General features: G+C 38.8%; 1 protein-coding gene across 2 annotated transcripts; it reads left to right on the forward strand.

Moving 5' to 3' along the window:
• Positions 1–251: 251 nt before the first annotated feature.
• C1QTNF3 (C1q and TNF related 3) lies at positions 252–17704 on the forward strand. Of its 2 annotated transcripts, none has more exons than XM_061348027.1 (6): positions 252–786; positions 5712–5823; positions 8405–8559; positions 12530–12659; positions 14129–14228; positions 15683–17704. In XM_061348027.1, the coding sequence occupies exons 1-6, from the start codon at positions 499–501 to the stop codon at positions 15840–15842; spliced, it is 945 nt and encodes a 314-aa protein (XP_061204011.1). In that variant the 5' UTR covers positions 252–498; the 3' UTR covers positions 15843–17704. The 2 variants fall into 2 exon arrangements, with proteins under 2 accessions (XP_061204011.1, XP_061204012.1); XM_061348028.1 differs by having other exon boundaries at positions 271–582.
• Positions 17705–19190: the final 1486 nt, after the last annotated feature.

A 19190-nucleotide genomic window follows, 5' to 3' on the forward strand; every position in this document is an offset into this window, starting at 1 on the left:
GTGTGAATTTCCTGGCAAATAAGGAAGGTGACTGTGTCCAAAAGACATTTAAGAATGTGAATTCACAGCCTTTCCATGTCTAATGAAGGAGCGTAAACCATTAGCCACATGTTCTCCATTTCCATCACATTTTTTCACACTTAAACAAAAACATGCCAAAAAAAAGGTGCTACATTTTTTAATGCCCCCAAATAGGAACCACGGGAGTCCGTTAAATGCTGTGGTCATTTCCAGCATACAAATCAATTTTCCTTGTGGTGGTGAAGTGGTGAATAATGCCTGGTTTGTTTAAAGGAGCATGACTGATTTTGGATGAAGGATCCTGTCACTTTGGCATTTTTAGTTTTATTTATTGCACGCAACTGTATAAAACCTGGTACTGGTCTCAGTGCCAGGCTTACTAGTGGAAAAGCTGAAAGGACCACATAACTCCTGGTGCAGCAAAGAGCTTCTCCTGCAAGGCATTTGCTGGACTCCTGAAAAATTACTTTGAATAACATGGCAGAGAAGAATTTCATCAGTTGGCATCTGCTAGCTTTGTTTTTTCTTCCATTTTGCCTGTGTCAAGACGAATACATGGAGGTGAGCAGAAGATCTTATAATCCAGTGGCCAAAGTATTGCAAAGTCACCACCAGACTGGCCATAAAGGTTCCAGAAGCAGGGAAATATTGAAACAGCGGAGTCAACTTATAGAGTGGACTGTTGATAATAGCACTTCTACAGACCACAAAGTCCTGAGACCAGAGGTAGATGATGTAGAACTGACTACCTCAGATAGAGTCCAGGTACTCTGAATTAATCTTCTAAAGATATCTTTAAAGCTAATGAGATATTTTTTTTTTTTGCTAAGATTATTAGTGATATATTTATGAAATATTTTTAATTAAAAGTGTGTATTGGTCTGTATCCTTCTGGTTGCTTTACAGGATCTTTAAATGAGCTGGTAGAACCAGTCATGGTTGGGGACAATGGTTTCAATACAAATAGCAGCCCTTTGTTTTGCTGAACCTCTGATCCTGTGCAGTCATATATTATGATATACAGTCTCTTAATTATGTCAAGGTATTACTTATTTAATGTACTAAAGTTTTAGATTCTGCTAACTCACTTGGATGTGAAAGAAAATTACATAATTCCTAGAGGTATTTGGAAAGATTGAAGTAGCAGAGAATAAGTTTAATTGATAATTATGTATATATAAGGTATATTTTTGAGCTTCAGACAAGCACAATTCTCAGTGTTCAAAATTTTTATTATAAAAATAGCTTGAGAAAACCTGAGACTACTGTAATGAGTAGATTTAATAATAAAACATATCAACTTGACAGTTTCAGAGGAAAAAAGTCTCAGAGTGAAACTAAATCATCTGTAGTATCTGCATTTTAAGCTGGGAATCTTTCTGTGCCTTTTATATGGCATTTTAGACTTTACAGTCATTAGTTCACAGCAAAGGGAAAATGACATAATCTCATTATACGTAATGAATTTCAGTCCAATTTAGATGGGAAAATCTGAAAGGCAGAAGATGAAGCTTTTTCTAGCACTAGGCAAAACAAAATTCCACTCAAACAAAGTTTTTGTGGATGGACGTTTTTAGAAACAACAAGAACTTGAGTCTTTTGTTCCTACTGCTGATACAAATGTTTGTATAGTTCACCTTCTGTAATTTGTTTTTTAAAACTCTTTCAGTTCAAATGATGATTTTTTGAATTCTAAAAACCATGGACATGCAGAAAAGTACTGAATAATAACATTCTTAAGCAGAGAAGAGATCTGATTTTAATCCTGCTCTAGGCTTGAAGAACTGAAACATATACAAGTATGGGAATAGGTTTAATACACCACTACATTCCCTGTATTTAAATTTCATAGTGCTTTGCATTTCATATTTCTTGGGCAGGAGTTGTATGTTCCTCCAGTGTATTCAGTAAAATAGATATTTAATTGCACTTGCAGTATGTAAACACTGTAAGCCATCAGGCATACAGTTCAATGAGCCAGCTAGTCTGCGTGTACCTCTCTACTGCAGAGACAGTTGTGCATCTGCATACTACAGACCATATATTATCAGTACTTTAAGAAGAAGCTCCTTTAACTCAACATAATTTCAGATAATGCAGGGTTTAATACAAAATTACAACTGTTTTAGATCACTGTGTATGTGGTGCATGTGTCTTTCATCAGAGAATCTAATGCAACTTGTTTGGAGTTGCCTCCTGGGGGAAGAGGCTGTGGCATTAAACCCGAACCCAGCAGGGCTAAGTACAGCTGACGGCAGTCATTTACCTGCCAGATCTGCTCTAAGAAGCAATCTTTGCTGGGGAAATGATGCAATTTTTGGCTTACTGAAATGAAATGGAGCACTAGCAGATGTACGACAGGGATAATCCATCACAGAATGGCTGACGCAATAGGTATTTTCCATCTCCAAGCTCCAGGGATTTTCAGGCAGAGAAGGAACAAAGGTGGCACAGGCATATTTTAATTCATATCAAACATCTCTCTTCCTCTTCAGCTATCTGAAAGCTGTTTCACCCTACTTTCTTGGTTATTTTAGGTCTGGTTAGAGAATTTCTCCCTATTGCTAAAGTTGTTTAATGGTCCTATTCCCTGTTGTGGAATAGAGACAATAGCATTTGTCTTTGCTGTGCTGGGTACAACGCCAGTTTCCACCCTGCTGGTAACTTACATAAAATACAATGGACATTTCTCAAGTGCAAGAACTCTTCGTGACTGGGGAGGGCCATACCAGACATATTGTTCCTTTTCAAGTTGCTCTTTGAAAATCTTCAAGTACCCCTCAGCCTACTGGTGTTTTACCCACATTTTTGTCAAATTTGGTTTAATTGTTTTCTAGGGAAGGGGCAAGGAGAGAGAGCCTTAGCCCCAAAGAGACATACTGTTTTGCATTCAGAACAGGAGCCAAGAATGGTGGATGTACATTACTTGTCTTCTGCATTGTCTTAGACAATATATCAGAAACCCATAAGGTTAATCAGGAAGTGAAAAAGGACTGGCTCTCCAATTACGATTCATTCACAGCTGTAAGTTAAGGGAATTTTATGGATCATCTGTTGCTTAGAACTGCCTCCTACACACTAAGTCACAGGAAATTCAGCAAATAGCCTCAGAAATATTTCCAGGTTTCTATCTGTATTAGGATATCAGTGTGGCAGATGCATTTCATAAGCTCCTAAATCATATTAATGGTCTGAAAGCAATGCCAACAATTCATTGTGTGATAGACTTTATGTGCAAATGGCTGCATAGGACACCTTTGGCAAGTAGGTTGTAATTAATCTCTTTGTCTCATTTGAGTGTAATTTTACTTTAGGAACACATTCTCCCTTTAAAGGTACTCTTCATTAAGTTCTCTGGGTTTACAGATTAAAACAGTATAGTGAATATTCATTATTCTTGGCAGCTGGCTGTACATTCTTCTCCTCCCAGTCAAAGGATCAGTAAAGATAGTAAGTCAATACTACCATATGACTTGAGTAAGTAGTTATTGCAAAGTTGTGGAACTGTTCTCATACAACCAGGCTGGCAGGACTTGCCTCATTTCAGATCTAAAAACCTGATGAGCTTTCTGACAGGTAATGCCAAACTGCATTTGGTCATGACCAGCACTAGTACCTATTTTATGATTAACATAGCTGGTTAGCTAACAGGATTTCAGTGCACTGGATAAAGAAGACAGATCGTACCTGCATACACAGAATCTGACAGGCAGTCCAGTTTGCTAGATTCATGCCTTCCCTACAAGCCATAGTTCTAAGTTTTTGAATATTTCTAGGACTTACTTGTTCTTGGCAGGTTTTTGAATAGTTTGCCTTCTAATTAGACATGAATATGGAGCACTATAAAAAAGAGCTGGAGATTTTAATCTCTGTGCAACATTAGCATTTCAGATGGTGCAAAATGCTTGCAGACTTCCAGTTGTTTTGTACTTGGCTCCCTTTCAAGGACTGAAGATGAGCTGAAAGCAGGGCTACTTCTCTCATGTTATAAAAGCTTTAAACAGTGTACCTCGTGATCGTCACTTATGTTCTTCCTAAACAGCTGGAGGAGATAAACAGCAGGAAATATACAAACAGGTTCTCATGGAACAGGCAGTCCTACAGGCAGAACTAATTTTTCTCATAAAGTATAGACCTTAACCAGAGTTAAGGTAAAAAGCATAGTATTGATCAAAACCCATAAATAAGACCTTCTCCCCACTAGCAAATCTTAACATTTCCATAACTCTTTAAATACAAATCGTATTTGTGGAACTGTCAGGTCAGCTTTTATTCCCATGGTAGCTTCACTGTTGGTGGTTCCAGCTGCAGAGAACATGTATCTGTTCTACTGGAGCAGTTGCAGTATTTTAGTGGCATGAAAGGGCTTTTCTGTATCCACAAACATAAAATCCCAAGCCTCTTGAAGTTAATGTATGTGGGGGGTGTGAGTGGTATTGATAAAAATATCGGCCAAAGCTTTAGTGTTTCAGATCAAGCCAGTTGATGACTTTGAGGGCAGGAATAAAGCACATCTACATGTTCGTTTGGCAGCTTCCATCCCACCAGAGGTTTGTTTGCTGCCATTAAACCGACAGGTCTGCACTAAGCAAGGGGGATGAGGGGTCTGCACAGATGAGGGGGAAAAAAAGGGAAGAAAACAAATAGTAGAACAATTAGAGAAAAGTAGTAGTCACATTAGTGTTAATTATTCCCCTCCAGAATTGAAGATCTGCAGATTTGTACCATATGATAATAACAAAGAATTGTAAGGAACAGAAACAAAGAGGCGGAAATGAGATGGAGGTAGAGAAATAAAATCAAATTCTGGACCTCTACCTCAGCTGACCCATAAGGAGATCTGTGATCAATAAATCACCACAAGTGCCTAGTTACAAAATATGGCCAGGATTGAATGGGACTCCACAAGTATAAATACATTAATACAGAAAAGCAAAGCACCAAAACAAAGCTATTATCAAACTATTATTACAGTAGTAGAGCTGCATATAATAAAGTCATTATTTATGCTACTATATTAGTTTCAGCATAGTAATGGGTTTTCATAGTTACACACACACACAATCACAAGATAATCAAATGCCCTAACACCAGCTGTCATGGTCATGTCAAATTTTGTTATGTTTCTTGGCACATTTTGAGGTTTTCCCAGGTTTAGTAGCCTGTAAATATGCGTATCTAGGGTCAGAAACAGGAATATGCTGTACATACATCTTTTAACATCTCCTTTGGGTGGTCCAACATAGTTTTCTTTATGTTTAGTGGAGAATACTTCACTGCTGAAGGACAAATGTCTTATGTCTTACCTTTATGTTGTTTGCCAACAAAGGTCAGCTGAAGTGTGGGATCACTGAAAAGCAGGATAGGAACCTAACTTAAATACTTCTCCAACATTCATTACTTGGTATTATTTTATTTTTAACCCCCTCATTATTTGACAAGTTGTTTTTTTTTTTTTTTAATACCCATATAGCACTTAGAATGCTTGAAGAGCTATTCCCTTAAATCTTCCAAAAATAATATCTTAAGGGACAACCCAAGCATGGGAGATTTCAGCCCACATAAGAAGTGTTTTGAAAACTTACCAAATACATAAATAGAGAATATATAATGAAGACCCTGTAATCGACATGCATACGATTGATGCCCTCAATGAATGAGCTATTTAAAGCTTATTTTTGTGCACTTAGCCCCCACAAACTGGACCACAGAATCCAGACTGCAGTTCCTGCTGCCGTGGTGACTTTGGAGTTCGACTCTACCAAGGGCCCCCAGGACCTCCAGGGCCCCCTGGGATGCCAGGTAAAGATGAAGTCTAATTCATTTTTTGATCAGTCTAATTTCAGGCTGTTAAGTTACAGGCTATTCTATGAAATATCAAAGAATTGTCCAAATATCAGTGTTTCAGGACAGATTCAGGAACCAGTTTTTCTATAATTTCTGGGGAGACAGAGATTTCCAATTAAACTTTACAGCTTTCCTCAGTGAAAACCCATTTTTATTAAAATTCAGCTTTCACAAGTTCATATTGAATGTACTCTTATTACATTTCTATGGAAAATTGGTCTAACTTCTTAAAGCAGCATGAAACTTCCATTAAAGTTGGAAGAAGTTGTTCGCTGGAGTTGATTATTACGATAACCTTTGAATATCCAGCTATGCTATTGTGTACTGCATTCAGGAACTTTTTTATGTAGTATGCTGCTAGCCAATATTTTGCAGAGACACACAAAAAAATGCTTCTATTCTCTCATAGAAATATCTTCTTTTCCTTCTTCTTGTCTTCCATAATAAAAAGTACCTTTCCCCACCTCCCCCCCCCTCCCCCCCAGTTAAAATTGCACACAACAGAATACACAAGAAAAGGCTATCTGATAACAGCTATAGAAAAAGAAGAGCCTAGAGAATGGAAAAAGATAGCTAATTGCCTGTTGGTGTAAGACTGTTACAGCTATCTTCAGGGATTTGAAAATTGTTGTTCTTAAAGCACGCATATAATGTAAATGAACACCAAATGGCTGGGGTTGGAAAAGACCTTAAAACCATCTAGTTCCAGCCCCTCAAAATGTCACTGACTGTCAGATTTACCTCATCTTCAAAAGCTAATATGTTATCATAATAAAAATGCAATTTCATAATCCTTCTGCCTCACAAATATACTGACATTAAACAAACATGACAGATAACTATACACACCGAAAATCAATGTGGTGATTTTGGGTAGAAGCAGTTTACAGTAACAGTTAAACCTGACTGTTATGAAGTTAAATCTGAGTGAATGAAGTGTTTCAAGAACTAGCTTCAGCTGGCAAGATACTGAAATACGCTGTTACATTGATGTATTTTATATGTTAGGCAAAATAAGGTCAATAGGCATATCCGGTATTAGCCTGCTGTGAGCTATTCATGCATCAATCCTTTATAAAAATACCGTTACAGAAGAATATCTCATGGTGAGGTCTCTTGTCCAGAAATACTGCATTACACATTAATAAACTGTTGGCTTCTGAGAGGCAAGTCACAAGTTTGTATTACACCTACACTTTCAAGGCTGTAGTGGACACCCTGGGACACAGCCCAGTTCCAGCTTTGTTCTTTTCTTATGTGGGGATGTTTCTCAGTCACTCTTCTTGTCACCACAGGATGCCACAAATGCATGGCTGATAGCAACCTTACCTTCTGCACCCTGGAACTTCTCTGTCTCCTTCACCTGCCGCATTTCATATTGTTGTGCCCATAAGGGGAATGACAACAACCGCTTCTGCCTTGTTTCAATCAAATGTCACTTACAGACTTCTGTTCTGAACTGACAGAGAAGTAGTTCTAGATTTACACAAAGGATCATTCTTGTTACTCTTAGTAGTTATTGATTTCTCTAGCCAAACAAAAATTGGTTTGTTTCTTCCACCATTCAGCTTCTTGTTTGAAGTATTTTTTTTCTTTTCGCACTACAAAAACTCTGGAGAATCACTTATCCATTAGATTTCATCTCAAACAACATCATTCTTCCCGTAAATTTGTAACCAGAGTGACTAATCAGGGAACAAGCCTAGTGACAAAGAATCTGATTTCAATTCAGGTAGAATTAGAACAATGGTGACACTTACTAATCCCATGAGTAATTATTTGAAAGGTCAGGCTTTTGCTTCAGGTAGGCATAATAATTGCTCACTGATTCTAGCCAACTTCAAAATTCTGTCAGTTGCACAGACGTTTGCTCAGTAATTTCCTCATTAAGCATCCGGTGCAGGAATATATTTTCATAGTGACACTTATGCAAGAAATATATAACCCAGAAAAGCTTCAATTAAAAAAAAAAAAAGTATTTCTTTAAATCTAGGAGAACGTACTCAATCAAACCCTTTAAGTTAAGCAGCATCCTCTGCTCAAATTGTCATTTAGACAGTTCACGGCTAGGGACATGCTTTAAGGGTAGCAAAATGTTTTTCAAAATTATCCTACCCTATTAACATAACTTATCAGGAAATAAGTTTTTACACAAAAGGAAGAGTGCTTGTGCAGGCTTCCTGGTATGTACCAGTAGGCCATGGCTTCCTCTTTCCTTGAGCCTCATGTCTGCTGAAGTCTTGTCCTTCCATATTTTCCCAACACCACAATGACTTGAGACATTGGCAGTTTATCCAGCGACACAAAGACAGCATGAAGGTTAACTCTTAAGCATCAGTCTGCATCATTCTGGAGACTTACTCATCAGAACCTTCACATTCAGTTTAACCACACAGCTGTTTCTTATCCATCTGCGGTTTATGATACTGAAAAGCCCGTATCTTGCAAACTGGTGAAAAAGGAGCCTGTCACAGATCTATTAAAATATATCATATGAAATTATTGAAGTTAAACAGAAAGCTCTGTTTGCTTTAAGGGAATCATGGAAACAATGGAAATAATGGAGCAACTGGCCAGGAAGGAGCCAAAGGCGAGAAAGGAGACAAAGGAGATATGGGACCAAGGGGAGAGCGTGGCCATCATGGACCCAAAGGGGAGAAGGGTTACCCTGGGATTCCTCCAGAGCTACAGGTACAAAATCTTTGGCTTGTGTTGGCTGCATAATTTCTCCGGTTACAGTTTTCTTCTCTGAAAAAAGCATCTAAATACTGTAAGATACTTAAAAAGAAAATTCCCCTGTAAATTAATATAGTGAGAGACATATATATACCTTGTCATAACTGACAAATATGCTTTGTCAGATCTTCCTGGAAAAGGCAGACATTAGGGCTTAGCCTTTCTTTAGAGTAAGAATCCAGCTGAGAAATGGGCAGCAAGAAACATACAGTTCCCTTTTAGGGCAGAAAGCCAGTATCTGGGCTATTAAAAGAGAATAGCAGGGACTATCATTTTTCTGTGAAGTTGTATCACATACATAACTGCACTTCCTATGGCATATAAAAGGAGTAAAGGAGTCACTCAGGCACATGCTTCTCAGGTCAGCCAGGCTTTGTGAGATTCTCAAAAGTGTATGTATCCAACTCTTGAAACCATGGGGTCAAAACCTCCAAGTGCAGAAAGAAGTCCTCTGCTTTTGAAAGAAACCTCTCAGTAGCTATCTGTGGTTTTGCATGTCTAGATACCTTAAAGATGTTGAGCAACATGCGGGTTCTGCCTATGAATGAAATACCCAAAAGCCAGATGAACATTAAAACATGGGTGCAAGCCTGAGGTGATAAACTCTGATGAGAGATGGGATACACTTGTTTGGGTTTAGCACTGTGTTGGCATATTCCTATAGGTTTTGTATTAGAGTTCCTTCATGTCCCAGGAATGTGGAAGGTGGCAGAGAGCTTATGTGTGTATCTGCAGTACAGTACTGATGTGATGTAGTGTGTTAAGGAAACAGAAAGAAAATGGGACTTGGATAACTAAGACCCTTGGTTGCTGTTGCGAAAGGGATTCAAGTGTTGTCCACTCCATAGACTGCAGTGTAGCAATAGTGTGTGTGGGAATCCTAAAGAACTTCAGATGGTACTAGCTGCATTTACACCGGCAAGTATCACAGTATCACACTATGCTAGAGATTGGATGGAACCTCAAAAGATCATCTAGTCCAATCCCCCTGCCGGAGCAGGAACACCTAGATAAGTTTACACAGGAACGTGTCCAGGCGGGTTTTGAATGTTTCCAGAGAAGGAGACTCCACAACCTCTCTGGGCAGCCTGTTCCAGTGTTCCGTCACCCTCACTGAGAAGAAGTTTCTTCTCAAGTTTAAGTGGAACCTCTTGTGTTCCAGTTTGTACCCATTGCCCCTTGTCCTATCATTGTTTGCCACTGAGAAGAGACTGGCTCCATCAGTCGTTCCCCAACCTATACTGGAACCTGGAGTTGTTTCTGCCCAGATGCAGGACTCTACACTTTCCCTTGTTATATTTCATCAAGTTATTCCCCTCCCAACTCTCCAGCCTGTCCAGGTCTCGCTGAATGGCAGCACAGCCTTCTGGTGTGTCGGCCACTCCTCCCAGCTTAGTGTCATCAGCAGACTTGCTGATAGTACACTCAATTCCCTCATCTAAATCACTGATGAATATACTAAATAATACTGGTCCCAGTACTGGGACTCAGATTCGGCTCCAGAAAGCCTACATGTAATGGAAGCATTTAAGATCCAATTGCAATTACTGACGAGAAGAACAACTCAGCTTAATCGGTCACTGCTGCTTTTGGGCAAATGTGACTTCAGACACCACAGAGAATACAGATCCCCAGAAACTACAGGGAATTTACATCCTCACTAACACACACTTTAATGGAATTGTCTTAGACTTGACCTGATTCATACCCCCAAAACCAAGTTCACCATAGAAGGGACAAAACAGGAATAGCAAACACACACAAAAAGATATCCCACTTCCAAACACCCTGGGGAAAATGGAAGTTCTGATCTTTTTATAGATCTACACATATTAACTGGAGAATACTGTTTCCTATTAATAGTCATTCATATATGGTTTATATCCTCATAAAAGGTATACAAATTAACAGCAAAACCAACAGTACAACCAATATGTGCAGTGTGGGAAAACAGCTTTGGATTTCTTGGCATTGTGTGTGCTTGAATTCTCTATCCTACATTGCATGAAGATAGGATAATTGCACAGAATAAAATTTACAATGAAAATAGTTTAAAAAATTACTGAAATTTTGTATTAAAGCAGAATTATTTTAACATTCTTGAAGAATTACCTGGAATTGCCATTATAGCCGAGTTCCTTAAAAACATGTTTGTTGTAATTGCATTCAAAATAAATCCTTTTGTAATTTTAAAACAAGGTAGCAACATATATTTTTTTTATTTTACAAAAAAGATAGTGGTATTAATTTAATTAAAAACTTAACAGTGAAGGGGGATGAATAACAAAAGCTCATCTTGCAATAACTTTTTCCAAGTAAAATTCCATCACTGTTTTTAACTGTGTTAAAAAATTCTTTATGCAGTATAGCGTATCATTTCTTGTTAACATCCTGCTTAAGAATTTTAGAGCAGGAGTAGTTAGAGGAAAAAACACTTTTGAATATAATACTATTTGAAGTAGCAGAATTATTTTGACAGACTTGTTACGTCCATCTCGATCTGCTACTTCAAAATGAGGTCCAGGGAGAAAGGACATCTTTTTCAACTCTTCTCATCAGCCCAAGAAAAGGAGCTTCGGGTCAAAGAGAATGTGAAATGGAATCTAGACAAAAAGTAATAAATTCCATCAAGCTGCTATTGCAGCTGCTTTCCTTTAACACAGGATGAACTTCAATGTGATCCTGGCTGAGAAGCAAGACATTAACAATTTGCCATCATAGAAAACGCATCCATGCAGGGATAAGGAAAATCAGCCCAGGCTTTCAGCTCACATCTGGAGCTCCTCAAATTTCTGAGCAGATGGCTAATGATTTGCACTGCTGGATCTGGACTGGCATTTGATTTTGCCTCTTTTGGTTTTATTCTCCCTTCCATCTCAAATCAAAAGAAGTTTGGAGTGGACATTTTTTTAGTATCAGTATAGCTGGAATCTCATGAAAAATGTCATTTTTGCAATGGGCAGTAATAACTGTAATTTAACACTTCTCATCTAAGAAGTTGTTAATAGATAGAGATAAAATGCCAAGTCACTATGTGACCTTCTGGCATTCAAATGCAGCAAGTCTCCCTGTACAACATTTACTGTCAGTCAGACTACAGACTCGCACAAAAGACCTACACAAGTTGTCAGGGATGTTCCGTGGTATCTCGACAAAGGGTAATTTGAACTGTCCAGTGTGGGAGGATTTGCACTGCTTTGTATGAAACATCTTCCACAGCCAGTAGGTCTCACTGGAGGAAGTGTAGCACGAAGTTGAAGCACAGTTTCCAGTTTCTTGGTTTCCCCTTTTGGCCCCCACTACCCTCTGTTGTTGTGACTGTGTCCACAGGGCAACAGGTAAGAAAGAAAAAGCACTGAATGATGAGCACCAGCAGCCTCACTTCTAAAGGACGTAAATGCTAATGTATCTCTGAAGGTAGTTTATCAAGAGACCTAAATGCTAATGTATCTCTGAAGGTAGTTTATCAAGAAGCACTAATGTGTATGGATACTGCACATTATGTATTTCACACATCCAGTTAAAAGCAATATCCAGTCTAAATGCATTGAGGAATATATAAAAAACTAATTAAATTACTTCTGTTGGAAACATCGTCCATTTCAATACTAGTTTTCTGTTGCATCATTCTAGAGAGACTTTAGAGTAAATAAAACCCGAAACGAAAGTCCTGACCTGCAAACACTTGCCCATACACTTACTTTTACAGTTATGAATAGTCCAATTGAATGTAAGAAGTCTAGCCCTCTTCCACTTTCATTCAATGGGAGTTTTGTTACTGGAGTTTAACAGCCTTGGAGCAAGCCTTAGAAGAACATCTCTGTCAGGAAAATAAACAGGCTGCAAATACAGGAAAAACATTCTGATTCCACTACATGTGCTTATTTTGTGAACAACTGCCCAAGTAAGAGCTGCATTTTTGCAGGTTGCATTCATGGCTTCCATGGCTACTCATTTCAGTAACCAGAACAGTGGGATCATCTTCAGCAGTGTTGAAACCAACGTTGGCAATTTCTTTGATGTCATGACTGGTAGATTTGGTGCTCCAGTGAATGGTGAGTGTTTGCAAAACTAAATAAAGCAATTATGGGAGCTATAGAGAGAAGTGGGGTCAATAATTATGAGAAACTTTACTTTCTCAAAAGTGAGAGGGGCAAAGTGCATAAGGCTCACTCTGCATAGCTCTTGCTGCCTACTTCCAAGCAAGCAAAGAGAGGGCTTGCTGGCCAGGGAGCCTAGTGCTGACACAAAGGAAGGATGAAGAGGCATGGCCAGGGCTGAGGAAGGAGGAGGACCATCTGCTTTGAGACCTTTAGACCTTCAGCCATTGTGATAACCAGAGTCTTGATGTTGCACCAGCAGCAGCTTCACAGTTGCTACCTCCTGCGTCCGGTCACTCTCTTCATTCCTGTCTTTCCTCACAGCAGTTCAGCTATGAGCTGGCCTGCAAGAGATGTGTGGCTGGAAATGAGGCATTACAGCTTTTCCTGAGTGATATCTCAGCTGCATCCATCCCCCCATCTCTTACACAGCTGTGGCACAAGAAGAACAATAGCAGATGGGGGAGGAAGGGCCATAATCAAAACCATGTCTGAGCAAAGTATGAAGCCATCTTCCTTCACTTGGCCTTTCTCACCCTGCCATTCGCTTACTCACTGTTATGGGAAATTAGATTCAATTAAATAGAAGTCAGGCTTTCCAGGCTTGCTGTAGCACACCTTACTGTCAGTTATGGGGGTGTGTACTCACAGCTTCTTCCTTTTGAAGTTAACGTATATGTAGATGTCAGTAAACTTTGACCCTCAATAATTTAATTACTTTGATGCAAACTTCAAGCTCCCATTGCAGGGTCAGTGCTACAGACTAATTGTTCAGGAACCAGGAGCTTGTCTCCTGTGTGTGGGAGTCTTGTAGGGCTCTTGGTATATACCATGGTTGCACTGACAACATTGTTGGAAACTTTCAGACAGAGACAGAGTAAAAAGATAAAGGTTTATGGTAAGGATATGTTGTGCAAGAAGGGAAAGTGGTGGCTATGTCTGCATTGTCCAAGATGTGGTAAGGCCAAGTGAGCAGCACTGCTCGGTAAGGCCAAGCGAAAACCACTTCTGCCCTGCCTGACCTGAGTGACATGCTGGCTGTCTGACAGCCTCTGAGGCTGAGCCCTATCTGGCCTTGAGCTGCCCTTTTGGGAGAGGGCAGGAGCAAGAAAGAGGGGAAAAAAAGGTGAGAGAAGGGTTATTAGGATCAGCCTCAAAGAAATGTCCCTTTTAGTGAGAAGGAAAGGATGAGTGGTCCTGCCATGTTCAAATACAGTCATTTCTCTGGAACACGATTTGCCTGAACCCCTGCCATATGCAGAATAAAAATTAACCAGATTTTGGGTCACCATAAACAGAAGGAAAACACCCACTGACAACTGGAAGGTAATTTTGGCTTCACCCGTTGTTTTCTAAGCAAGAACAGGTCTATAGCACAATTACCCCTCTATGAAGCAAATGCATTGTATGTGGTATTTTTTCAGGGGTGTATTTCTTCACCTTCAATATGATGAAACATGAAGATGTGGAGGAAGTGTACGTGTACCTGATGCATAATGGTAATACAGTGTTCAGCCTGTACAGGTAAGTGAAGACCATGCCATTTTAATGCTAAAGACATGTTTGCACAGATGCAATAACTTGCTCATATTTCAAGAAATATTAAATCGTTGATTGTTTGAAGAAATTCTGGGGGCAAAATAACAAAAAAAAGAATATTTTATTTTGCATTCTTCAACTTGCAAATATGGATCATATCTGCCACACATCCTGGACCTAAAATTCAGCCTTAATTACAAGCACCTCAAAGCTCAGGGAAAAGGAATTAGCACTGCAAGTAAGGGCTGAAGTCCAGTGGTAACATGCTGTCATTCTGCTAAAACCTGTCTTCATCCTCTGCTTGCCTGTCAGAAAAAGAGCATTATGGAGTGTTCAGCTACAGCCTTGTTAAAGATTAGTGGGGGAGGAATTTACTTTAAAAGTGGAAAGTAATTAAACTGCAGTGGTGAGGATGAGGAAGAAGAAAAGGTCCTCTTTTTACTGGTTTTGTTATCATTAGCACAGTTGGAATAAAAGATTTCTGAACTCTTTATGTTAGCCTGATGGTCACCAAGAATAGAATCCATTTCTAGCTTATCAAGTTATATAAAGATCAAGTCAGGAAGCTTGTAGCCTGTAGCCAGAAAGATCTCTGAAAAAAAAATATCAAAATATAGATGTACAGTCTTTGAGAAAAAGTATTATTTCTTAAATATCAACTAGAGCTCTGATATCAAACCCAAGCTTCTCTCCGGAGCCTGAATAAACAGACAGAAAAGCTTAGATGGATTGCACTGTATTTTATGCACTTAGATGACAGCAAGTTCATTTAAGCTGTCAACGTTCCATCAACAGCCCGCACCTGAAACACCACCAAAGGCTGCTTCCTTCCCAATAGGTCTTTCCTGAAAAAAGAAGTGCTCAACTTTTTTTCCCTGAAGCACTGATGTCAGAAAAGGTGGAACAACAGGTGGAAGAAAGGGAGCCAACACTAACACAAAGCCAGCAGGTTAGCCCATATTGAATGCACCTATGTTCCAATGAAAAGGCCTCAGGATGGAGTGAGCTGGTTGTCTCTGCCCACTGCCTGTGCCAGGAGCACAGGGGCTCAGCACACGAGAATCCTGACCTGAAGGCACTTCAGATTAGCCAGGATGGATCCAACAGAAGAGCAGCACAGGAGAAAAACTGGAGTGTTGTGGTGAATGAGCAGGGTTTTATACTACACAACAAATTTGTTCCTGTGCCCTGGAAAACAATATATAAATTAAAATTCAGGAAGGAATGAAAGGATGCAATAAGGTAAAGTGCAAAATTTGACTAGGAAATCAAATGCAGAAAAATGCCAAAATTTCCTCATAAAGCTGAAAAAATGTTTGTGAGCCTTTCAAGGAAGTTTTGTTCAGGATAACAATGTGCTTTTTTGATTCTTTTTAAAAGTTGTTTTTTGGTCATTGTTGAGAAACAAACAGATAACTTGTTGAAATGTTAATTCTTAGCTATGAATCAAAAGGGAAAGCAGACACTTCAGGAAACAGTGCAGTCCTAAAACTTGCCAAGGGAGATGAAGTTTGGCTGCGGATGGGAAACGGAGCCCTCCATGGGGACCATCAACGCTTCTCCACCTTTGCTGGATTTCTTCTTTTTGAAACCAAGTAAAACCAATAGATGTTTATCTGAGAAAACTTCTCTTTTGGAACTGGTATTTTTCTCTGGACTGTGGAATAGCACTACAACATTGAAAGATCAAGAAGGCTTGTATCATCATTGCTATTTGTGTATCAGAGTTGAGCTGAATACATTGGGTAGCTGACACACAGATTCACAGATGTATTGTCTTCTGGGTTGTATCTAGTGAATCGTTAAATGTTGCTATTGCTCTCATCTCCAAAGTGACTAAAAAAACCCAAAGGAAAAGGATTCAAAATAATTTAGAGAGCAGTTTGCACAGTAAAGTCAATTCTGTGTCTAAATATACTTCAGTTAAGTATATGTCAGGAATTGAACAATCAATTCAAGTTTTTCTGTTCATTTAGTTCTTATTACATCTTCATTTAAGTTTGCATCATGGAAACAGACATAAATGAATTATAAGTGGGCTCAACTGAGATCAGATTTAAATGAAGAAGTTTTTACTGGACTAGAATTAACTTTACAAATAGAAGAAAAAAATGTGAATATACAGATATCAAGGATTCAGGTTTATTTCATTTCCATCTCAAACCTCTGAAGATGTATCTGGTGTCATTTTTCACAGATTTTTAGTACATATTTATGCTCAGTTTCTCTTAAAACTGAGTGGTAGTAATTCTTGCCTTAGTAGCAGCTTGAAGCTAAGGTAATTTAGCATGCAGTGTAATGGGGATCAGACAGGGGAATGTAACTTTTCTTCCTAGCCATAAGATTATTAAAACCTGATGTAACTGAATGTAAGGTGTCAAAGCACAGCCATATATGCTGGAGAAGCTGGAATATGCCCACAGGACAAACAGAAAAACACAAGTGTTGTGGAGTCTGGAGCTCTTTTATAAGGATGTACCTTCTAATACTGGGTATTTACTTAACAGTGAAGTTGTTGACACAATTTTCCTAGCAGCTTTCCAAGAAAGAGTATTTCAGGAAAAGACATTGCAGCCGGGCAAAGCAGCAGCTAAGTCAGTTCAATATTTAACTTGTGAAAGCAAACGCTGGCTGTCTCAGAAGTTCTGGTCACAGTGAACTGGGCCATTCTTCAGCATTAGTATTTGCCGCTGGCTTTTCAGAATTTGGGTACCTGAGATCCTGCCTCGCTATTTTCTTTTCATCTGAAACAACACCAAGCATACTAAGACGACACTGAAATTTGAATGTATCTTCCGCACATTCTGGCTCTCCACACACAATCTAATGAAATATAAATCACATTTTAACAGACATTGCATTTTAACCAGATGTTACCTGCTTTTAATGTATAACAAGCAGGTGGGATTAGGAAAATATTTATATGAAATTCTTTTATACTGGATACAGATTATCAGTAGCATGACATAAGAGCAAACCAATCAAAATCTGCCCTATGAATTTATAGGTTCTCGTAGATGCTCCTAGTGTATGTAAACCACGTCTTATGATGAAAAATGCATGTTGATACTTGATGATTATGACTTGTGATTTTTCAGTTTTATATGCATCAACCACCGAGAACATTAGCTTTAATGATCTGTCATCTGATGAGTTTTATTGTCTCTTTACAAACTTGGGTCAGGTTTGCATCACAGAGGTTTTCAAAACCTGTGACCTTGTTGTTATGATAATCATTTTAATGAAATTCAGGCATGCCTTCAAACGAAAATCCACCCACCATGTACTGAGATAATGTTACTCTTCTGGAATTAGTGCACAAGTTGTATGAGATATGGCATCATAAGCTAATGTTCACAGTAGGAAAAACCTGAAAAAAAGTATTTCTTGTTGTGTTAGGAATGTTTACTTACTTTGTAAAACATACACTTACCCAATAAAGATTAACAGTCATAAAATTATAGTGGTTTGTTCATATCCATATTTAATAAGGACCTTAGCATTTAGAGACTATGGAGATGTATCTTAATTCCTAAGCATTCATTTTCTTACTGAATGGGAGAAGGCCAACACTAAGGGTCAAAATAAGTTTATTTTACACGTATATGTGTTTGTATATTTATGCACACACATAAAATTTAAATCTCTAAGATTCCTTTTGGGAACTTAATCTTCCTTTATGACATGGTTATTTTAATCCATCTTGGTCAGAACAAACTACCTAGAAACTATGAAACATATGCTTATTTTAAGCTCCTTTACATTCTCTCTTCTAATGGCCATGTTATAAAAGAAAGCAAAGTTTCACCATTCTCATTTTACGTTGCTTTCACAAGTTGGCCTGCTAAAAGTGGAAAGCAACTAAGAATCACCGCAACAGCTTCTGACAAACTGCAGCATGGCCTCAATTCAAGGGTAAAGCTAAGAGGCTTTTTACATCAAGGCTGAAACTTCATAGTTTTTGTATGAAATCTCTACAGTCTTTTTTTTGCAAAGTTATTGCATGAAAGCTCTTCTGAGTGTTGTAATACTTCACAAATTAACCTCCTTATCAATTTTAAAGATCCTTCAAAATATAGCAGGGGATGTAAAAATCTGTGTGTTCCTGTTCCTCAAAATTAACAAGTTTTACAGTGGGATGGGTTTTTTTTCCCAGAAATGTTGATGAAAATTAGACATCTTTCCATAGCTGGTGATAAATGAAAGCCTCTTGCTCAGCATATGCTGAAGACAAAATGTCTTCTGCCACAGACTTTTGTCCTCTATTATAAAATAGGTGGCATCTTGTAATTTGTGTTACAAGTGAGAAACCTTCTGGAAACAAAAAAGCCACAATTTGGAGTATTGTTATTGGTTCCTTGCCTTTGCTGTGCTGAGTCTAGCCCTCTCTTCCACTCCAGAAGCTCCCGCATTTAATCAAGACCTGGCAAGAGCTGCAAGCTCCTGCCTGCCAATAGAGCTCTGGTTTGGTAGGGGATATCCTGCCTCTGTGGTAGGAGTTGGCATCCTAGCAGAAGAAAACACTGCTCTACAGAGAGACAAGTTGAGCTCTGCTCTCTGTCTCCCCTTCACACTGAGGCCCAGGGACCACTGTCCTTCCCTGTGACACCCTTGCAAAGTAGCAGCTCTCATGAGGAGCTGTGTGCCACTTGAGATATGCTGGTTAGACCCCCTTGGCAAAGCTAAAACAACTTCGGTGTGAAAAAAACTAGAACGAACAAGAATGAGACTGAGCTGAATGAAAACATTTTAGATCTGGGTCCCAGTTTCACGAACGGTGTTTAAAGAAAAAGGAAAGCTGTTTAATTAGAAATGCTTGAGAAAAAAAAAACAGCTATGGCTTTAATTTCAGAGGCCAGTCGTCCATGGTCTGAGGGTGATTTGAGTTGATTCTGACTGAGGAAGCAAATTAGACTGACAGCACTTTGCAGCAACAGTCCCACTGAA

This window comes from Neopsephotus bourkii, unplaced genomic scaffold (assembly GCF_033783945.1).
Source record: "Neopsephotus bourkii isolate Nb327-2 ecotype Australia unplaced genomic scaffold, CSIRO-AGI_Nbou_v1 NB_334, whole genome shotgun sequence".
Taxonomy (NCBI): domain Eukaryota; kingdom Metazoa; phylum Chordata; class Aves; order Psittaciformes; family Psittacidae; genus Neopsephotus; species Neopsephotus bourkii.